At 41.0% G+C, this 24,051-nt stretch overlaps 1 protein-coding gene across 3 annotated transcripts in view; it reads right to left on the bottom strand.

The window, feature by feature from the left end:
* The window catches only part of ECHDC1 (ethylmalonyl-CoA decarboxylase 1), a 47,499-nt gene extending 24,655 nt beyond the window's left edge, over positions 1-22,844 (bottom strand). Inside the window, exons 1-5 of one of the 3 annotated variants that reach the window (XM_068395406.1) lie at positions 22,629-22,844; positions 14,912-15,133; positions 9,064-9,206; positions 2,591-2,643; positions 539-619 (exon numbers count right to left, since the gene is read on the bottom strand). In XM_068395406.1, coding sequence (XP_068251507.1) covers positions 539-619; positions 2,591-2,643; positions 9,064-9,206; positions 14,912-15,131 — 497 coding nt within the window. In that variant the 5' untranslated portion in view covers positions 15,132-15,133; positions 22,629-22,844. Of the gene's footprint in view, positions 1-538; positions 620-2,590; positions 2,644-9,063; positions 9,207-14,911; positions 15,134-17,293; positions 17,330-22,628 lie in introns of those variants that run through there. The other 2 variants (XM_068395559.1, XM_068395484.1) reach the window with 2 other exon arrangements.
* Between the last annotated feature and the right edge of the window lie 1,207 nt (positions 22,845-24,051).

Raw genomic sequence — 24,051 nt, 5'->3', positions numbered from 1 at the left:
ATGCTGGCAAATCCCTTCACCTGCATGGGAAAAAACAGGGACAGAACCTCATGTGCTTTCCTCTGCACCTCAAACTCTTGTTTCAAAAGCTGTACAGTACAAAATTGTGTTACAAATAATAAACCCAGAACAGGAAATACCAGACTAAAGGAGAGTTTTATTTATTTATTTGTACTTATGACAGTCACATAAAGAGACATAAGGGGATATGCAATTTTGCAGTCCTGTCTCACACTCAGGGGTGAGAAGTTGGACCCACTTGGTCTATGACACAGTCAGTTGCTAAAGCTCCTCTCTGCTCTTGTTTTATATAGTGATTCAAACTGTATAACCTGAGAGTAAATAACCTTTCCTCTGTACTATCAGGAAACCCAAACTTTTTTCCTGTGAAGTTTGCTGACAAAGCTAGGTTCCTAATGCCTTGTAATTCAGGGACCTCACTCCAGATAAAAGTGGTACCTCAACCTTCCCGCATTTCATAGGTACAGTCATTAAATGATCAACCCAACATGACAGCTACTCAAATTGTTGATCTTACCTGAAATCGCATGCTGTGGTAAGTTCTGCTCCTCCTCCAACAGCTTTTCCTTGGACTAGTGCGACACTGATCAAAGGCAATCTACACAAGAGTTTTGTAACCAAAATTCATGCTTTTAGACTTCTAGAAATAACAAAAGGATTCAAGCAAACCATTTCTATAGTAAAAGATCAGGAAAATATACTGTTCCAACTCATTCAAATAACTACATCTTTGTGGGTAAGTAACACAACACCAATTCCACTTATGCTAAAATAATGATTCTATAATTAATATGGAATCCCAAAATGAAACAGCAAGACAGATACATCAAATTGAATCAAAGTAAAGAAGATCATGTATTATATTATGAAAAATACATGCTACAGATTATACCTAAAAAAATGATCTGCAGGAAGGAGTGACAGGACAGTGACATAAGACCCTACACTAAGCCAGTACACTACAGAAAGCAGTAGAAAGGGACATGAATAACTGCATGGCTGGGTTATCTAAAAATAATGAGATTCAGCATGATACCTTGAGCAGCTTCTTCAGAGTGCTACCATCTCAGTCATCAACAAAACTTTATTTTTGGAAGACAAAACCATCGTTTGAGGATAGCAACAATCTGTTATCTTTGATGGTGGTGTATTTAATCATGCTCACGGTATTAAGCATTTTCAAGGTAATTCAAAGGACAGAGGGAAGGAAGAGTATGTAGGGAGAACCTCTTTCCTCCCTGCCATTGTGAAATGAATACTAATGAACAGTGACTGACTTAGGTTAAACCAAGTTCCCTAAGAAATGAAGACAACTGGTTAGTCCCAGACTTCGCATGCTGATACAGCCGTTTCATCTTTTACTACAAAGAGACATGTAACTCATCGAGCAGTTTTGAAACCAAATTCAGAGTCAGCTTCCCAATTGTGGCCACGTGTTTGGTTTTACTTCTACTTTAACAGAAGCACCAATAATTTCTTATGGCCCAAGTTCATTTACTAGCTTTAGCATACTTCATACATGGCACAAGGGAACCCACTGGAAAGAAGGTAACCTCATTACTCCTATGGTCTATGGGGAACCAGAAGATATGGGTCCAAGTCCCCTACATCCACACTGATCCATTTGAGGCACCTCCTTCAGGATCACAGTCAGCTCCAGCTCCCTCTGAGGGAGACTGATCCCATCTACAATAGATGTCCCCAGCCAGCAGTTCAGTGCTCCCCCTGAACAATACCTTCAACATATTTTAAGTCAAGACACCTGAGGTGAGGGCTTAATCTTCATCCATCTTCCTCCTCTTTGTTTTGCCCCATCAATTTTGATTTTATGGAAACCAACCTATACAAATAGATTCTAATTCCGATCCTGAGGATTCCTTACAGTACTATTACTACTAAGTCTCCAGTCTCCTGGGCAGTATTACAGAACAATGTTAACTCATAACACTTTCTCATATAGATTATTTGAAAAAAAAAAAAAAATAAAATATTTCTCTTCAAAGAGCTCTGAGCAGAAAAAAAGACAGACTCTACCACACATGAATTTAATAGAAATGTGATTTCTTAAGGGAAGCGAAATGTAAAGGAAAGGGAAAAAAATGTTTTTCAGAAGTACCAGATGGTAGAACTGAATACATTGCCCTTACAAAGTGGAAAGATTAAATAAATATATTAAATAAATGTTACCTGCATAGTCTGCATAAGCTGGCCCTGCTTGTTTTTTAAGAGCTACCGATTACCACTGAGTTACAGAAGTCAGCTTCAGAAACCTTGAAGGCCTAGATTTCCTTAGCTCTATGTATCTCCTGGCCCTCCACATATAAGCCTATAGGGTTTTTTTTTTTTCCTGTTCCAGTCTCTGGAAAGTCTAATAGTTGCAAAATGTCAAGGTCTAATGTAAATCCATAAATACCTACGTGATTAACATGTGCAAATACCAAGGTCTGGGATTCAAAATTACATACTTAAAACTATATATTTAACTTTAAACATCTTGCTAAAGAGTTAGCCAAAACATATTCCAATCCGTATAATTACTTCATAATGAAGGGTAAATAAAATATATTACCTCATAAGTCTGGTTAAGGTGTTTTGCATAAACATGCACATATTCATCCCATCCTACAAAGAATACAAAATTAAAAGAAATGTTAAGTGATCCTAATGTGAAGCAATTAAACACACAGATGGAGCAGATGAGTATTCGTTATATTCACTCTAGCTGTTTTTTTTCTCTTTAGTTAATCTTGCTTGAATTCCAGCCCAATCCCACTATGCACAAATAGAAAACCTAGTATAAATCAGGTTAAAAAAAAAAAATCAGAAATCAATTTATATGAACTTCATTTATAATTAAGCCACTGTTAAAGTAATTGCAATACTGAATTTCTATTATGTGAAATTTTATATCCTTTCCTCTTAATTTCCTCTCCTCGCTCTCAGCTGAACATCCATAAAGCTCAGTTTTTAACGTCTGTATAGAACTATAGAGCACCTGCATACTTCTTGCTGCTCCAAATCCATAAAGTTTTAAACAAGATACAATTTACCAACTACATTTTTTAATTGTTTAGGCCAAAAGCATTTCAGACAAAAAAAACCCCACAAAATAAAACAAACAGAAAGAAGATTCTTCTTACTTCTCTCCTCCTTTATGTTTTACATCAGCTTGCAAGCAACAGTGAATATGGAACAATTGCTCCCTTCTCTTCCAGTACAAGAACTAAAGGACTCCAAATAAAATCAGTTGCTGCTAGGTTCAAACCAAATATTTCTTCCTGCAGCACACAGTTAAACTGTGGAACAGTAGGGCATTGCAACCTCTAAAAGACTACATGAATTCAAGAACAACGAGATAAACTCACAACAGAAAAATCAACAAAACGTTATTAAATACAAGGGTAACACCTCTAGCTCTAGAAGTCTTAGTCACAAGTTGCTGGGGACTAAAAGAATACTTAGAAGCAAAAATGTTATCTGCCTTCCCTGTCCTTATATTCTTTCTCAGGCATCCAGTATTGACCAGGAACTCGACAAATGACTGGGCTAAATGACCCAGTATGACCATGTTCATATACACACTGAACTGCATACACTGAACTACACATGTGCCATTTAATCCAGATTAAAAAAAAAAAATCTTTGGACATCATAGAAGTGAAAAAACAGCAGGTAACAATTTCAGCATGTCTTTCAAAAAAAACCCAACCAAACAAAAAAACAAATGGTAGGAAGAAAAAGAACAAATTAATTAAAAGCTTCTGACTCATACCTCAGGGAAAGAAAAGATATGCAGTAAGTCTTCAGTATATCTTGGAATAAGACCTTGAAATAACAGTAGCTCAACTTCAGTTGATTCATTGTCCATTTATTCATGAGTTCCCAAGACCTACTCTGCCCAACACCAACCAGCATTATGGTGTTTAGGGACAGATCTCTGGAAGGTATAAGCTGCCACAACAATCACTACACAGGAACCAGTGAATTCAGTTTTATTACATTAAAGGCCTGCTTGAAAATTTCAGCACACATTGATTTACAAAGAGCTTTTATTTATGACTGAAGCAACCTCCTATATCCATTAAGACCAGTAGCAACGTTTCCATTCCAAATAAAAGAACAATCAAATCCTCTGTGATATCTGTCTTAGCACTTCTAATCAGGAAGAAAAGTTCAAAACCCACACAAACATACAAAGTACCAGTTCTCAGACATGGACTTGCACAATTCCCATACTATAACCATCTTCAGAGAAAGTAATTTTTCACTTCATCACAGCAGAGGCCTTGCATTCAAATTGGCCATCTGAATTCATACCAAAATGGTAATTAAAGATTAATGCCAGAACAGACCAACTTGATAAACAGTTATGACTGAGCAGAAAAAAAAGAAAGGTCTTCATATTCTCAGGTGGTAGAGAGATCAACTGTGTATCACATGGAAAAAATGCCTGCACAGAAAACACCCTGAAAAAGATCACAATTATTTGAGTCCTGGCCAACATACCCTTCAAACCTTCCTGATAAGAAAAATAATGCTACTAGTCAGAGTATTTTATCTGAACAAGATAGGTGTTCACTGGAGTCCAGTGGAATAATCACATTTTCAGCTCTAATACTGTCCTTAGAAGAAAACTAACCAGCAGAAAGTAAGGTAAAACACATTATGGACCTGTGGAAGAAAAGGATTAATAGTTTGCAGGGGGGCTAGGAGAGACAGGGAAGAAGAAAGTCACCTTCGTGAAATAGAAAACTGTACTCCTGGCTCTTTTTGCTGCAAGAGCTGAGAGTCCACTTTGACTACAGATAGAACAATATTTCCAGATCATCTCTAGCTGCTCAAAAGTCCTCCCTCCACAGCTTACTGCTCAGGAACCTCTGTCCTAGGGCTTCTAGATGGGGACCAAGGAAACTGAAATTACCCTTCGTGCCACCTTCCTCTCAGCTGTTCTTTCAAGAGCCTGTCCTGCTTTTCAGCTAGCCAGCTTCTCAAGTCTCCAGAATAAGGTTATTGCTCTTGGGAACTAGGCTTACAAGAACAGGGGAAAAAAAAAATAAATAATATTTTTTTTTTTTTTTTTTAAATTCCACTATTAGTTTGCCTCCTGTGATTTGGTCACATAACGTTAGCACTTGCCAAAGAACAGGCGAGGGACCTGGGTTTGTTTCAGGGTTAGGAACAACTGAATATAGGAGAAGAATGATGAAGAGGAGGAGGAGGAGGAAGAGGAGGAGCCACTAGGGGGCAAGAAAATCCTTCAGCATTCTTGGCCATTATTCTGCCTTTCCTGCACCACAGGGAAAGGCAAACTATATCATAGATTATGAAAAATACAATCTCCCCTCAACCAACAGGTTGAATAAAATAAAAGTGTCTTCTGTAATTACTAAAAGCTCTGGACTAAAGCAGCCTTGCAAAAATTTAAAGGAAAAACATACCAGTTCAGGCATGAAGCTATTCCCTTTTTAATTTTTTTTTTGCCTTAGGGATGCCTGTGGGCAGAAAACTTAACCTAATGCTCTTTTAATCTGAAACCAGACAAAACTCTCTCATCTGCAGTGAGTTAGACAGCAGAGTTCTGCAAGACTAGAGAACAGCAAATGTTATTCCTTATTCTATTCAAGTTTTATTTAATAAAGACTATTAAATCCCATCAAACCGATGGTTTAGGACTTGGCTATTGTAAAGAAACAAACTGGAAAATGGTTTGAACTCTCCCAAGGAAACAGAAGGCAACGATGTTGAACTATTCCTGGATCATTTCTGGTGACTCTTAAGACATATTTCAGCACTAGCATGAGATCTAAATTCTTTCCTGAGAATTTTCAACAAATTTATAATTAATACCTATGTGTTTCATTCTGCCTAGTATATATCTATTACAGATCCTAATCCTTACAAGGGCCCTCTCTGCTACTGCAATGGTTCCAAGTAATTTGTGTAAACATATAGACAGAATACTAAACATCCAAGAGAGTACAGAAGCAGAATCATTGAGAATTACTGAATGCAGAACTCTGAAGGAAAGCCTAGACTGCAGATAAGAAAAGAACTGCCCGTGCTTGGTTTCAGCTTCTTTCCTCTTGCTATAACGCTAACATAAGCTGAAAACTTCAGATTAAAAAAAAAAAATAAAAAATAAAAAAAAATCACAGATACATCTATATTTTTAAAACGACTGGTGCTTATAAAGCAACCAAATGAAAACTCCCCAAAGAACATTTATATCTGTAAAGCATGGTGTCTCTGTATTAAGAAAAGCATACCTCTCAGGGGGTTCCACAAAGGAAACAAAGCCTCCTGGACCTTTTGAAAACTGGACCATCCTATTTATTTTATCAGGCCAGAAATATTTAAGACATTGTGGCTTTTATGATACTTAGTTTCATCAACAGAAACAAATCATCACTAAAGACAAATACCAGATTAACCAGTTTTTGAGTTGGTGTTCTTACTGGAATGTTCAATTAAAATTAATTTGCATGGGTGTCTTCATTTAGCCCGCACCCAGGGCTAAACAACAGTTTTTCTCTCACCCAATGTCCCTTCCCCAAACAAGGAAGCAAACTGGGAAAAAAAGAGGGAGACTCATGGGTTAAAATTAAACAGATTTAATAAAATAAACTAATACAAACGATAACACAAAACACAAAAAAGTATACTTAGCTACAGTTGCAGCAGGTTCAAGGAATACCCATCATTAGCAATGAGAAAAAGGGGGACCAGAAGAGAGGAGAGGAAAAACAGCCCCACCTCTCCGCAGCAAGCCCTCCCTTTTACACTGAACTTGATGTTAATGATATAGAATACACCTGTGGGCCAGCCTGCGTCAGCTGCCCTGGATTTAACTGCTAAGGGCCTTGATCACCATGGCTGGCCACAAACTGAAACAAAATCCCAGGGAAACCAGGACAGCAGGCAAATCCTGAAACTTGAAATGGACACAAAAAAGCATCAGGATGCCAGCTACCACAATTGCAAACCAGGACGTAAGAGCAGAACAGGAAGGCCTCCTTCCCCTGCAGTTGACAAAGTCCTATTTCACACATTGCCAAGAACTACATATTAAATCATAAAAAGAATGACAGCACATGAGAAAGTTGTCAAGACAGGTGGCATGAGTGAAAAACTGCCATCAAACCTTGATCTCTTCAGCCCCATAGTTACACACACAACTCACCTGACAGGACTACAAGACAAATGTCAAAGCTCTACAGCACAAGAATTGCATCTGTCCTTCCATTTTATGCAGGTCCAAGCACAGTTTTGACAAAATTGAAACCCTTCTGTAATAGCAACCATGCCGCTTAAATTTAGTTTTGATTTTATAATATATGAGAAATGATTCAGTAAGGCATTCGACAGTGTCTCCCACAGCATCCTCCTAGACAAACTGGCTGCCTGGGGCTTGGATGGGTGGACTCTTAAATGGGTTAAAAACTGGCTGGATAGCCGAGCCCAGAGAGTGGTGGTGAATGGGGCAAAGTCCAACTGGCGGCCGGTAACTAGCGGTGTTCCCCAGGGCTCAGTTCTGGGGCCGGTGCTGTTCAGTATCTTTATAGATGATCTGGACGTAGGGATTGAGTGCACCCTCAGCAAATTTGCAGATGACACCAAGCTGGGTGGGAGTGTCGATCTGCTGGAGGGTAGGAAGGCTCTACAGAGGGATCTGAACAGGTTAGATAGATGGGCCGAGACCAACGGCATGAGGTTCAACAAGAACAAGTGCCGGGTCTTACACTTCGGCCACAACAACCCCATGCAGCTCTACAGGCTGGGGGAAGAGTGGTCAGAAAGCGGCCCGGCGGAAAGAGACCTGGGGGTGCTGATCGACAGCCGGCTAAACATGAGCTAGCAGTGTGCCCAGGTTGCCAGGAAGGCCAATGGCATCCTGGCCTCTATTAGGAATAGTGCAGCCAGCCAGTCTAGGGAAGTGATCGTCCCTCTGTACTCAGCACCGGTGAGGCCGCACCTTGAATACTGTGTCCACTTCTGAGCCCCACACTTCAAGAAAGATGTTGAGGTGATGGAGCGAGTCCAGAGGAGGGCGACCAGGCTGGTGAAGGGTCTGGAGGGTATCACAGAACCACAGAATGCTGGGGACTGGAAAGGACCTTGAAAGATCATCTAGTCCAATCCCCCTGACGGAGCAGGATTACCTAGATCATATCACACAGGAACGCATCCAGGTGGGTTTTGAATGTCTCCAGAGAAGGAAACTCCACAACCTCTCTGGGCAGCCTGTTCCAGTGTTCAGTTACCCTCACTGTAAAGAAGTCTTTCCTCATATTTATGTATGACCTATGAGGAACAGCTGAGGGAGCTGGGATTGTTTAGCCTGGAGAAGAGGAGGCTCCGAGGTGACCTTATTGCAGTCTACAACTACCTGAAGGGAGGTTGTAGTGAAGTGGGAGTCGGCCTCTTCTCCCAGGCAACTAGCAATAGGACAAGAGGACATAGCCTCAAGCTTCGCCAGGGGAGGTTCAGGTTGGACATTAGGAAGCACTTTTTCACAGAAAGGGTCATTAGACATTGGAACGGGCTGCCCAGGGAGGTGGTGGAGTCACCATCTCTGGATGTGTTTAAAAAAAAGACTGGACAAGGCACTTAGTGCCATGGTCTAATTGACATGGTGGTGTCAGGGCAATGGTTGGACTCGATGATCCCAGAGGTCTCTTCCAACCCGATTGATTCAGTGATTCTGTGATTACTTCTGCTTTTAAAGGTCACACTACTGAAGCACAAGTTATTTGATGTGTAAATTCACCATATACTGCTCTGAGAAACTGAAATTACATTTTTAAAAGAAAAGGCTAAAAAGAATATGTTACGTAGGAATTCAGTGTTATGAATCAATTACAGTAACACTTAAGCCACGGCTTAAAGGGACTGCCAGCATTTTTTGAACCATTAAAAGCTCTATTCTGTGACTTGCATGTAAAATTCCAGCAGAAGCAGCGTGCAACACCTCTGTCTGAAACGGATCTCAGAATATCAGAAAGCTGATTTTTCTTCAAAAACTTAATTTGTATCACTACTTGCCTGGGAGTTGGATATTGCTTTGACTGCATTCAAATCAGATCCCGAGCAAAAGGTGTTTCCTGCACCATAGATAATAAGGCCTTTCCCATCCTTCCAGTTTTCCAGTTCAGTTACCCTCTCCTGGAGTTCTAGCATCATAGTGCCTGTCACAAGAAGGGAGAAACAAAATTTTTAACAGGAATTTATTATCATCGCTATGTTTTACATTACGTTTTTCAGCACCAAAACCAAGTTATCATTAATAAGTGATGGGCTTAAAAACACAAGGGAAAGCATCACCTTAAAACCCCCCACACAAGCACTGACATATGTTTTTTCCTCAAAGATGCACTTCCTGAAATTCTGGAGCATATTCATAAAACTCTACCTGATTTATGCTTGTTTGCATATATTCAGGACACACTGACTTATACATGTATCTATCCAGATCTGTCCATCGAAGTCATTTTGATGTTACTGTCATTTCACCCTAACCAAAGAGCTGGCAGAGTACAGAAAAGAATCATGTGCAAGCTGGGTTCAATGCACGACCAGTCAATGTTAATAAAGATTCCTAAAAAAAGACTGAAGAGCAAACTATGTTGGAGGCCAAAGACATTTAGAAGTTTATCCAAAAGAAAATAAAGATATATTTGAAAATAGGAGTAAAGTGCCTTTTATCTTTTAAAGGACAAGGAAAAAAAAGATTATTCTAAAACATCTTTAATTCCCTCCCTGGTACCCTTCTAGAAAGGCTCTCTTTACAAAGTATATCCTCGGCTCCAAATGTATGTACTATACAGTAGTAGCTTTCTACTACTAGCTTAAACATAGTATTCTCCTATGTTCCTGTAAGTACCCTTCCTGATGTGGAACTCTACAAACTCCTGTTTCTAGAGCTTGTCCTAGACTGCAGCATCTTCCACACCAATTGAGCTTACCCATCATTAACTGAAAGCTCTTCCTCTCTGAATGTCTATGACTCTCGTTCACTTATATTCTTAAGGAAAAACATTTACAGAAACTAATTTCAGAAAGCAGCCTACACACAGCCTGATTATGCTCTCAGCTTTACCCTCCTTTGACAAGAATTTAGATGGACAGGCCTACCTTCTTCAGACAGAAATGTGCTTTAGATTAATACCCTCAAGGATTCTTTCCTTTTCTGCCAAGGCTGTTGTTTTTTTAACCCTATGCCTGCATGCACAGAACTCATCCTGTTCTGAAATTGCCTGTTAGCAGCCATCCTCACGTGGGAGATTTTTTTTTCCTTCCTGCTTGTTTTCCTTGCAGTTCCTTATGAAGTAAGCTTCCCAGCACAAGATTAAGAGTGAATTCTCAGTCAAGCACTTCACCTTAGGCTTGGTCTCAGCCACTGAAATAGCACATTTTGATAATGCTCCTGAGGAGGGCAATAATTAAGTGGACTTTACATATTATATACCAGAATGACATCAGGTTGTTTTTTTCCACTATCAGGTCCAGACTATGATCCTTTAACAAATCCCAGCACTCTTACTGGTTCCTTTCCCTTCTGTACTTATAATTTGGTCATGCTTTTGTGTGTTGCACATTACATTTGCTTTCACTGAATTTCACCTTGTTGATCTTGAGCTCTTTGCAGCAGTTAATCAAGATCACTTTGAATTCCACTCCTCTGCTCCAAATAATAAACTACTTACAATTTCTCCCAATTTGGCGCCATCTGACAATTCCAGCAGTTCACCTTCTATTCCATCAACTAAGCCATGAATGAAAATACTGAGCAGAACTAGGCCTAGATGAGGTTTTTGTGGGTCTTCACCTGAAATGCCTTCCCAGTCTGACAGTACACTCAAAAATGACTTTTCTGCAAATGCTATTGTTTAAATAGGTGTGCATCAAACCCGTGGATTTCACTTTTTGCATATTTCCCAAGTTTTCTTACAAAAAATGTACTTGGGCTGGCATCCAGGCTTTGCCAGAGTCAAGATACAGCACAACCACTGTTTGTGGTGCTTTTAATAATCAAAGCAGCGAGCTACTGAAGAGTCTTTCCACAGAGTATTACGAGCCAAAAATATAGTTAACTGAAAAACTGAGTTTACAAAAAGGAACCGTATGAGCCAGTTACATGCAAAAGCAGGGGATGAGAGACACTGGCCAGAGCCTGTCCCATCCTCCTAGGAGAGCATCCCTTCCATTACTGACAACACTAAACTATTATTTTACCAACAGACATAGTCCATGATGTTTGATATAATGATGAGGACACAATACTAAAGCAAATCCTCATTTGTCTTGGTCCTTCAGTATTTGATACCAGTAAGTTCATGCTCTTCACAGAACTAAATCTACTTGGAACAATAATATATTTGCATCTTAATTATAAACTGAGAATAAATGCTTTAAAGTCAACTCTAGAAAATAAAATTATCACCATTATTATCTAATTCCTGCAGGCTGGCTTCCTTCCCTTTTCAATTAAGTTCAACTTTAGCTCAGCAAGAGGCTGGGCTGCTGAAACCGGTTCCACGAGGCTTAAACTGACATTAGCATTTGTTTCCAAAGAGACCATTTCAAACAGGTGGCTATCAGATTCCAATTAAGAAAAGAAAAAAAGGCATAACAACCTCCACATTGCCCATTAGCAATTTGCCAACAATTTTGTTCTGCTTTTGGTTCCATGAGTTGCTCAAGCTTAGAATAAACATAATTCCTTTGAGATAAAAAGCTGCTGTGTAAAGTAAATGCCCGGCAAATAGGATTTCTTTCAACAGTTTAATGATGTTTTGCAGCTTTCTAAAGGAAGCATACATGTATATATAAATTCACATCTGCCACTGTCCAGAAGCTCTGAGACACAGAATCAACAGAATTTATTTGAGGGGGTATCTACAGGCTCTGGCTGATGAAGTCAACCAGGTCTTGCTGGGGCAATGTAGAGGTTGCTGTCACAGTTTAAAGTTGGGCTGGCTGTTAAACAGAAGACAGATGCTCTCTGTTAACCTTTTCCTCCCCCCAGAATGGGATCAAAAAGAGAAAAGGGAGAGAGACTTATGGGTTGGAAAGTTAAAACGGTTTTAATAAACAATAACAATGAAAAGAGTATAATAATAATGGAAATAACTAAATACATACAACTATATACAAAACCAAGATTGAGCTCCCCCAATGATGATCACGTCACCACTGGTGCTGCAGGGCAGGCTCCGGGAAGTCCCAGACTGGACTCAGTGACAGATGGGAACTAGATTCAGGAATGCATGGACTGGGATCGAAGGCAGGAGAAAAACGGACAGAGTCCTCTTCAGACGCCAGCCATAGAATAAGAGAGAGTGACCCTCCTCATCCCTCAGCTTTAAACTGAGAATGACGTGTATGGGATGGAATACTTAGCTGGTCAATTTTGGGTCACCTGCCCTGTCTGCTTCTCCCTGAGGTGTGGCCCTTCTACAGCTCTTCACTTGTAGTTAGTAAGAAATTTAGCAGTGACCTTGGTTTCTATAGGAATAAATATAAGCAAGAGCCTTTCTGTATACCATTCCTACCGTTACCTTAGTAATAAATTTCAAGCATTACCAATCCTAGAAGCAGATACTGTCTGAAAAACATGTAGTTAGTCTCAGAAAGTGCAGTTACTTAACAGAAATTTAACTGAAAGGAAACATCACTGAAAGGAAAATTGGTTCTGTCCTAGTCCAAACCAGGACAGCTGCACATCCTATCCCTTTTCATACTTCTCCTGAAAGGTATTACTTGGTACACAACAAAACGAAAAGGATCAGGTGCTTGCTAGTTCCTCAGCAACTACAGTTTACAGAGAGTAATGTTAAAATGAAATGAAGAGCAGTATAAATTAATATGCCATACCACCCACCACAGCAGCCAAGGGGCCAGCATTATTTTGCTTCTACTCTCTCTCCTCTAACAACAAAAGTCTCTTGCAGAGGTATACAGTAGAAAGCAGCAGTAATCTCTTGAACTGCCATAATAAGATTTTCCAGAGCAAATTTTTGTGGCTATTACCTAGCAAAATGGAGTAGTGCTCTCTACAGGGCTCTACACACTACCATAAAATAGAACTGCCTGATCCCATGGCTCATTTGCTCTATGCTAATCAGGGTCCATAACAAAGACGGAACTATTAATTTCCTCATGGGTTTTTGTAGTTCCTCTTTGCTACTAGAGCATCTAATTCACATACACTAATAATTTATTTTCACAGCAGTCCTATAAGGAGAGGAGATTATTTTACAGACCGCTAACTGAGCCAGAGAGAAAATATCTGCTAATTTTGGGTGCTCAACTTGAGATGTGATATGATTTCAGTACATTAACACTATATAGCACTTTGTACAGTCAAAGCACAGCTACCAGTGGCCTAAATAGCAGCTGTGACTGCTCAGCACTTCAACAAATCAGTTCTGAGCCGCTTCTGCCTAGCACCCAGAAAACAGGGAACATAGTTGTAAGTTTCTACTAAAGTTTAGTTTAAGCAATTTGACTTGTATTACATCTGATCTCCATAGGAGACTGGGCTTTATCTGTCCTTTCTCCTTCTGCTATTACCTCTCATTTCTCATGCCCCTTTGAACTTCCACAACAAAGAAAGAACACACAGTCTACAAGCTGTACACTGCACAGCTCTTTCGAGTCAAAAATAAAAATCAATGTGTAGAAAAAGAAGAAACAACAACGTAATTACAATTGCATAATAACATGTGTGCCGACAGGGAGGCATTCAGAACGACAATCTCTATGCTAACATCTTTTCGCTACAACTTCTCAAGTTAGGAAACGATTTTATACACGAGCTTTCAAAGGGAAACAAAAGAGAAACTGCAGAGACATCTAAGTGCATTACCACTAATTCTGTTGTTCCGTTAGGTTCTCTTCCCTTCAACTAACAATCATTAGTAGGAGTAGATTGACATTCTCCGTGTAAACAGCTCTGCACTTTGCTAGTGGGTTACAAACATATCTGCTGACAGCAAAGGAACAGTGAGAACTGGGCAGGAAAATAAAACAGAAAAAAAGAAATTAACAAGATGACAAAAATGTATCCCTTTCAAAATATTAAGAGATAAAGGCATTCTTACAGTAAAGGCTCACGCACAGCTCCAGCTCAGGCAGATGCAGACCCTGAACCTACACCACTTATGTCTGAAGAGAACGGCATAAACTGGAATATTCTAGACAGTAAAGACAGCAAATATACCTATCTTGGAGATCCAAAGCCTCTCATAATACAAGATTAAAAAAACAGGGCACTTGGTTTTGATACCCAAATACTGTCCAGTGTAAAAGCATATTAAATAGATTCCTGATCCACAACAGCTGAGAATACCCAGCTGATCTGATCTTTAATTAACCAGCCATTAGTATTTAAGACATAAGGCAAATGAAGAACAAAGGGAAGACAGTTTGGGTGACTGGAAAAGACCAAATTACAGAAGCTTAAGTTAAAGGGAAGGCTTTAGGTAAAGTACAAAGTAGTAAACCCACCCTTTCTATACCATCTACAAAACAAGGATGGTATCTTTCACACCCGTAAAAATACCCTATATGTTTCTAGAGCAGTAAAGGCAAAATGAAAGGAGATACAAGAAAGAGCACAGTAGGAGAATTGTGCTGACTGAAAAAAAAAAGGGGGGGAAGAGACACGTTCTGCCAGACAGTCCCCGTGTCACTGAGAATTTCTTATATTCTTATGGCATTTATGGCAAAGTTACTATGCAGAACAGTGGGCATTTGCATCTGAATAAAATGTAAACATTTATTCTTTTAACTAAGGAATGGTAAGGCACAGCTTTTCATTTTGTTTAGGCAAAATAGGTAACTGAAGGAGAAAAACAACAAACTAGCAACCCCATCAACTAATTAATACCTGTAAAGGCATTCATTAGCTTCGGGTTGTTCAAAGTAAGTAGTCCAATGCCACTGTCTTCTTTGGAGAGGTTGATGGATCCACCAGCAAACTGCTGAAGTTTCTTCTTTATCAATTCTTCCTCATAGCCATGAGCACCATTATACAGTAATGCCCTTCTCTGTTGTAGTATCCTTTCCTTTGTAGTCTGAAGTAAGCTCTTCCACAAAGAAACGGCCATTTCTGGAAATAAACAGGGGGAAAAAAAAAATCAGGAAACTTCCTTTGAGATCCACCTCAATCCTCTGACAGAGAGGGAAGCACGATAGCAGAAACTAATATAAAGATGATGCAATCATAAAAGTCTACAGAAATAATTGCAGACTGTATTTGTAAAATTCTTAGTTTTAATCTACTCCCACAAAGTTAATAGGAAGAGTTTTGTGAAGTGATTTTAGTAGACAAGCCAGAAATTAGCATCTTTTAAAATCTCTGCTTGTCAAAATTACCCAAAAGTATTTGTACACAGAACATGAAAGAGGCTCAAGAACTGCAGTAAGATGCTTACGTATTCCATTAGACCAACGTACTCTGTACTAATCTTCCAAACCCTCCCTCACCCTCCCCCCCTAAAAAAATACCCATACCCCACACCTATATTGGAGGAGAAAACCTATCAAAATGCCTAGTTTTCAGGATCTGGATCTCCTCCTTTTCTGTAAGAAACTATGACAGTGAGACCTTCCCGAGAGAAACACTCGAACACAAAAATTAAGAACTGAAGACCATTCCTATATTGAGGTCGTTCCCTGTCACCTAATTCCATTAACACATTTATCACGCTCCATCTTAAAACTAGTAAGTCTGCCTAGCCCCTGGTAGCTATATGCTTTTCCCAATCATTCCACTTCTCATTTGGACACAGAGCACCAGAACCTCTGCAGTACTCTAAAGGAGGAAAAGTGTACAACAGTGTTATATATTGAGCATCACACTTGCCTTTTATACAGGTACATAATATTGGTAAACTATTTTAATGTACCGGTATACCCATGGCCTATTCCTCCACTATTTCCACTCTACCATGTATGACTGTATCAGGAAATAACAAGAAAGTCATTATCAAATATTATTCTTGATCTGTAGCTCTGCCTTCTTTTATTTACTTTGGAAAAGGGCTTACTAGAGAAAGGGATTTACAAGTGATTTGAAAGAAATTGGGTAAAGCCTGACCTGGAGACAGCTGATCTGAAAAATAAGTAATCTTAGAAGCCACTCGGAGTGGGACTCAGAACCCTCACAGGACATGGAAAAAGGTTTGTTATATTTAAATCTTGCAATTTGCCAGACTGCTCCTAGCTTTGCCCCAACCCCCTTTTTAATGGATACAGCTGTTCAGAGGACATGGTAGATGCTCATTTTCTGGAGAACTGGGAAAAGACCGTCTTTGTTTCTTAATCATATCTGGCAGAAAAAAGATTCTTTCAAAATTGGCAAGAAGCTCTTGGAAAGTTTGTCTAAAGTGAACCCGGAACACAAACATATTCACTGAGACAGAATTTGGCAATAGCTATATTTTATTCTGTGTTCAGGGCCTCTTACAGTTTACAGACTCACAATTTTTAAAACATTCATTATGTACACATGAACAAGCAAACACACATAAAAACACACACAATTAGTTTATAATTAAAGAAGTGAACAATCCTGTCAGGTGTACACTTATCTTGTCTCTAGGTTCACCATCCCACGCTGAAGTGGAAAACACTTCTGTTGGGGCAGGTATAATCTTCATTAAAACAGAGGAGGAGTTTGCACAGCAACCACATTACGGGATGCGGAGGAGTATGCATCGTACCAGGCAATTTCAGAGAGTGCTGCCTACGCCAGTAGATTCATACCTGTCCTGCCACATTGCATCCACCAATACAGCACTAACTCACAAGTTCAATACAAAGAAACTAGTAACGCCTATACGAATCTAGGCATTACAAGGTCATATACACTGGAATAGGTAAAGGGTCTTCTGAGTTCCTTACTAAATTCAAGGTTTTAATCAGTCACGATCAACTTTTCTACACTCAAGTGTAAACTAGTAAAACTAATTAAAATTTAATCAAGTTAAAAATCTGATTGAATACCAGATTCATTACTTCATAAATAATATCACCCAACTGCTGCTGCACGCCAACACTCTCCATCTATGCGCATTCTAATATTATCTGCAACATTTCAGCCATCACCTTTCAGAGCTTTAAAATGGCTTTTCTTAGTAAAATTTTATTTAAGAGTGAAAACAGGTTTCCAAAGCTCATTTATCAGCTAAATGATTCTTTTTATATTCTCAGAAGAAAAACAGCCTTCCATTTTCTCTAAAACTTCAGCAGTCATTCCCCAACATACATTCATGCAATGAAGTTTTCCATCCAGCTACTAGTTCTTGCCTAGGAGAGAACAAACATTAAAAACATGGATAGTGCAGCTCTTGTTGCAAAGTGTAGCTTGAACAAATACCACACAGTTTTTAATGAATACAAAGCCTCCCCAAACCTCATAAAAAGACAGACTAGATTTAATTCTCTAGGAAGCCACTATGACTGGCTTAAAAGCAAAGGAAAAAAAAAAAAAGTCTGTTCTGTTAACCTAACTCCCTGACAAATTATACTTGTTTGATCACTTTTATACTACCTAGATTTCACATGTCAAAAAACATACAGAGCAAAACTGACTTAAGATATGGAAATTTTATTCCATCAAAAAAAAGTCTGTCATTTTCAACTGTGTGATTATATGCATTAACAGCTCTTTAATATTATCACTATGGTAATAAAGAGCATCGGCAAGTGTGGGATTAGAAAACAAATTGGACAGCACTGCCTGCTGATCATGACTCATGCAAGGTATTATAATCGAATTATTATCTTTAAAACAATCTCTTACAGTACCAGTCAGTACCCAGTACTTTTTTAATAAAAACAAGATTATTTTAACAGCTCAGTCTGAGAAAGCCAACCACTCAGGAAAAGCATGATGTTTCAGCTACAGCTCTCTCCAACTAAAGGGATTTCTGCTGATCTCTGACAAACAACATCCAAAATTTCAATGAGTATGGAGCACTCGCTATCCACGGCATGACTGAGATTGTTTTTCTGTACTGTAAGTGAAAGCAGTACAAGAGAGAGATGTTGCAGTAACCCGCACAATGCTGTAGGATAAGCCAAGAGATATTTATTACACTAAAATATTCAGATTTTCAGTTTAACATAGTTACATCTGTTTAGACACACTGACAGAAATTAAGTCTTTATCTAATCTTAAAAAGTCAGACATGCTTTACCCATTAACATCTGTAGCACACACAGTTCATGCACAGGTTTTATAGTGAAAAAAATTCTGACAGTACAGGAATAACAAACCCTGTGGGCAATTAGCATCTTTCAAATGTTTTAAGAAGTGCTACAGCTTTACGTATCACTGGTGACAACTAAGAGATAAGCCGATAGTATTGATATCAATAGTTGTTCATTCCACAGTTATTGTACCTCTGACATCAACCAACAATTTAAATCCGATTTGGTACTCAAGTGATTTTATAACACCCTTGCCTGTGGGCTAGCAGACTGAACTGATATATATATAATATGAACACATATTGAATGTCAATGCTTCAGTATCAAAGGAATGATACACATTATGCAGGAGCAATATATGTATCTACGTGCAGACACTCACATGTATTATTGTGTACGCATATGTATCAGAGGCCTTCTGAAAGCCTCTGGTAATTGTGTAGTTAAAATTCAGCTCTCACAATGTTAATAAAAATAATAATAATAATAATAGGGATAACACCAGCACCAATATTCCTTAACTAAGCAGATTCTTTGGGAAACTAATAAACCCCAACTCTTGAACAAGCATATTTGCCCTTGCCTTTCACTACTACTCTGCTGCAACCCCAGTTTTTCTCTTAAAACACTATGTATCAAACAGCAACCTCCACCAATGTTGCCAGCTGCAATTGCCAGCCAGCATAAAGATAGCCGGCCAGAACACTGGGTAAGGGACATAGGTAGCAGCTTCCTGGATGGGTAGAAGAACTAAGACGAACCAGAGGACTGGACACTAGGAGCCCAAACGAGCATTTGATCTGCATGCACAAACAAGAAACTCTGCACTACAGAGCGCCTACAAGAAATAATCAGCAAGTTAAAACACATGAGCAGGGAAAATTCCAACTCAAAAGTAGGGCCTGAATTATTGACACAAGTCAGGGAAAAAGAAATGGGGAGAAAAGATGCAGGAATGAGTTTTCAATATATCACAGAAATAAGCGTGGGCAGCAAGTGATAGGTGTCATGTGCACATACAGGCTTGCGAGTTACCTGCAAAAAGACATCAGGTGAATATCTGGTTTTGGATGAACCTACCCCGAGATAAAGTGTAAGAGAGACAAAGGGATCCAACATACAAAATCCACAAAAGAAATCTCAGGGAGAAGAAAATATTCAAATGACATAACAAAAAAACAATTAGAAAGGCAATTTTGTGACACTATCAAAGGCAGCTGACGAGTCAAGAAGCACTAGAGAACTTGGCTTGATGAAGACCTTCAGCAGCTGCAGTTTCAGTGACGAGCACAGAAGTGCGAAGACAGGGCATGGAGAAAGGTACAGAAGATGTGAACTGAAGATGATGACAAGAAGATTCACTGTTCAACCCTGTGTGTGTGTCTTACCAGTCACTGTAGAAGGCATTCATCTCTACAAGAGCGCAGTGACCGTGACTGTCAGTTCCTGCAGTGACTGACTAATGAATGGAAAGCAAGTGGTGACGCAATGCTGAGGACTGGCACAACTGACCCTATAATGTGAAAGCAGATGCGAGCAGAGAGTGAAGGAGAAATATGACCAAAGCATGAAAATAGTCCATCTGTAAAAAAAAAAGTAGGTTGAAAATGAGTGAAAATTGTTTACACCAACTGACTGGAACCTAAGACAGTGGGCTGGTGGGTGATTGGGGGGCAGGGAGTGGAAAGGAAATAAATTCCAGTGTTGGACAGAGAGAATGAATTCAGAAACAGCAAGCTCAAAGGAGGCCAGCCTGGATGCCAGCCACGACAAGAGCATGGGTCTCATAGTAAAGAGGAGTCACTGGACCCTGCCTTCAGACACAAGAAAGGTGTAGGAGGGAGGTCTCACCTGCAGGGTTCCTCCCCAGCACTGGCTGAACAGGCCACTGTTTCCAGCTGCTTGTCATCACCCCTCACATGAAGGTTACAGAGCCCTCCATCTACTTCATCTGATTACGTATCTCTCTTCTTTCATTCAGTGATGTGTAGGTTAGGTTAACTTAAACACCTTACCTGACAGGTTCTTCCCACTCTAATAATTACCAGCTGAAGCAAGCTGAGGGCAGTCACCTCTCCAGCTGGCTTTCCTTCAGCTGGAAGAATGCAGCGAGCAAGATCTTAAGCATGCTAAGGGATCATCAGCAGAAAAGCTACTGAGAAAACATAACTTACAGATACAGGAACTAAACAAAGCTTGGGAAATTCTGACCCCCCAAGAAGAAAATGCACCTTCTCTATGGCATCTCTACATGAAGCAGGAACTCCTACCAAGTTCAACAGGAGCCGCCTCAAGCTCATGCCTTTCTCAGGACGCCGTGGCTCTCAAACTTGCTGAACCCTGTTCAGATTTTTAGTATATTGTCTCCACATTACAGACAAATTAGGTGGGATCAACAGTCCCTCCACTTCAGTGTAAAGGTACTTAAAGAACTTTGTGACTCCTCTAAAAACAGGCTTTAGAAGTAGCTGGTAATATAAAGGACAGGTTTTTTAGCCTCTATATTACTGTTGAGAGTTTGGGCCTCCTAGTTTCTTGATGTCAGGGTTAGAAACAATATTTACTTGTCCAGAAGCTGAGAGAACAAGAAGTGAGAATATGTCCAAATTAACTAACTGGAATGGCTTCAAATCATGCCGTGTGAAATAAAAATAAATTGTGGAAAAAAACCCCTTTCAATATTGTAAGCAAAAAACCTTTTTGTCTGTGGTTCCCGTTTTAAGCTGGCTTTACACCTCTTTTCTGCTTCTATGTCTCTTTTTTTCCCTTGTTTTTTTCATTGTTTCTGAGCAGCTCAATTTTGGGGATAGCAAGCTATACGTTTTACAAATTATTTGTTGTTTAGTTTTGTGGTTTTTACTGGTACCTGCAGGCTAAGGTTTAGATGCAAATTGTGTCTCTTTTCCTAACCAATTATATTCTCTTTCAATCACATGTTAATTCTTTTGAAGACCTTGCAAACAAATCACACAGAAACATACCTAAGTCCAGTGAAAAATAATGGCATTCAAGGATACAAAACAGCTGTCAAAAGAAGTCTTGCCATAAATACACATGACACTACCTAAAAACATTAGGTTTTGGTCACATGGTGAATACAATATCTTGAGTTCATGGCAGAGGGTGAGAGCAAGAATCTGTTATCTTCTGCAAAAAGCACGCAGGCTCTTTATTTTTTAATGCTTTGATATGAAGAGGTTCTTTTCACCTCTGCCAGCAAAAGACCTCTATAACAGTGACAGAAAACACTTTTTAAGTTCACATAAAGCTAGGTGTATTTTGGACACCTTTAAAACGAACAGATGATCTACTTCACAGGAATGGAAACGACCACAACCAACTCACCGTTTGCTTTTTAGTCACCAAATCCTAAACCATAAAAAGCGTAAGGATTGATTTGTTCTAGCTGTAACTGCAAATACTGATGCTTTCACAAGGATTAATTTGCCTTGAAAACTGTAAGAAGTTTTGTAATCGAGCAGTGCACTGAATTCCACTTAGTACACTGTTCTGTACTGTTGCTCTCCTTCCCACCACCAGTAAATGCTCTCGCTGACAGCAACAGCAAAACTGCACCGATGTCAGAACTGGCCATGCAGCACGATTCTCAGAGGTGTATCTTCTGCTCCCCTGCACTGGGACCTAGCAGAGGCACACCAGGACAGTGTGTCACTGGGCTCTACACACTAAATTCTGGGAGGCAAGGGCATCCTGCATGGTATTGTCCTGGAAGGCAGGAAAAGACTTGAGGGGGAAAAGGGGGAAACTCCTCCCCCAGCAGAGGTTTCCTGCTGCTGACCTCGTGCAATGCCAAAATCCTGACAAATGCACTGCAGCACTTGGTCTGACCTAGGCAAGCATTCCTGGCACGGACCGTTTTTCATTTATTTATGTATTTCACATCAACAGCCAAACGAGGGCTCTGTGCCGAGCACGAATGAAGGGGGCAGTAACCGGCTGTTCCTAAAATAAGCCCCGAGGTCTCTGAGCTGAAGCCGAGCAAGAGCATAACACATTTTCAGGCAGAAGCACCACCGGCCGCTTCAACACCGGCGAGGCCGCCTTGCCTTTGCCCCTGGCACCCACCGGCCCCGCGGGGACAGCACCGCACCGGGCCGGGCCGCACCGCGCCTCCCGCCCGCCCCTACGGCAGCTGCCGCCGCCGGGCCCAGCCGGGCCCCGTTCCCCGGCCGGACCCTGCCCCTCCCCTTCGTCACCGCAACCCCAGGGCTCCGCAGAGGCCCCGAGCCGCCTCAGCAGCCACAGGCCCCCCCGCAGAGGCCCTCTTCGCCCTCCCGCGGTCCCGGTGAGGCGCCAGGGGCAGCGCCCGAGCGCCGTAGGCCCCGGGCTGGCCGGGGGGAAGCGGAGGCCCGCGGGCAGGCACTGACCTGGCCCCGCCGCTCCCCTTCTCGTCGCCGGTCGAGCAGCTGCGGGCGGTGCTGCGGGGAAAGAGGCCCCGCCGGGAACAGCCGCCGCGCCGGGCCGGGCCGGGCCTACGGGGCCTGGCTCCGTGCAGAGGGGGGAGGCCGGGCCGAGGCCTCTGGGCCTGCAGACGCCCGGCCGTGGGGAGCCGCGGGTGCTGAGGCAGGCCCCGGGGCGAAGCAAAGGTGATTAAAGTGCATATTGAGCCCCTGCGAGCCCCAGGCTGACTGAGGGCCGGCAGCCAGGTGGCCTGAGCCGCAGAGGGGAAGCAGTGTCCTTTGCTCCGTGCCACATCCAGTTACGGGTGACCCCAGGCACGGAAAACTCGGTCTAAATTTAAGTAGTTTTGCCGCAGAAGACACTTGTTAGCTCCAAGGTTGCTAAGTACCACATAAGCAGGTCATTATTATTTTTGTTTCCTGAACCAGTAGCCTGCATCGCTAAAAAGCAAGCTCAGGATTTCTATCCAAGCCAGTGTAATTAAAGATGCTAATTTCTCTGCCATCCCAGAACAACATCTCTCCTCAGGTCACTCGAGTTAGGATACCTGCCTCTGCAAGTAGGATGCAGCCTAGAGCAAAGTGGCTGCTTGCTGACCTCCCACCCCATTTACTCTCCCCAGTGTTGCTCTCTTGGGAGGAGAGGCATTAACGCCCTACCCATGCTGCTGCAAGGAGAGACGTATATCTATTTTATCTATTCATGTATATCTGTTTTATCTGTCAGCATAAGTGTGAGCCCTTTCCAGCAGGCGTGCTCCTGGCTACTGCCTCCCTGGCTTCAGGTGCCGCTCACCTGCACCCACGCTCTGACAGCCCGGCCCAAGTGCCAAGCCAGCTGCAAACCACCCCGGCATCAAAAGGGAGGAATCCTTAAGCTGTAATTTTGTGTAAACTTACGACTAGCATAAAATGGCACCGTCACACACAGCCCTGCCCTCTCTGCCCTTCCCCTGGCTTGTGGGGTTCCCAGGGGACAATGGTCAAGTACTGAACGAGCTATGTCCAGGCATGTCCAGGGGGTGGTAATAGGGCGGTGATGAACTAACCAATCATAATACAGAACAAGGGCCTTGGCTATGAGACCAACAAGATATGGGGGAAGCTGAAAAATAAGAAAGAATGCTGCACCTGCAAGATATAGCTTTTTAGCATAAGCCAATCAGAACTAATATAGAAGCGTGTGAACAAAGCATACTAACCAATCATAATAGAGATGACATGTACACAGAGTGTGTACAAAAATAGAATAGTATAAATGTACCCTCAATAGAATAGTATAAATGTACCCTCAGATACATAAATAAAGGAGAACCTCCATACTCATATTGAGGCTGTGTCGTTACTCTGGGACCGTCTCCCAACTCCAACACTGGCAGTTGGTTTCCTC

The sequence above is a fragment of the Nyctibius grandis genome, chromosome 1 (genome assembly GCF_013368605.1).
Source record: "Nyctibius grandis isolate bNycGra1 chromosome 1, bNycGra1.pri, whole genome shotgun sequence".
NCBI lineage: Eukaryota > Metazoa > Chordata > Aves > Nyctibiiformes > Nyctibiidae > Nyctibius > Nyctibius grandis.
Note: the sequence above shows the minus strand (reverse complement) of the source record. Positions and strands in the feature narration are given on the sequence as shown.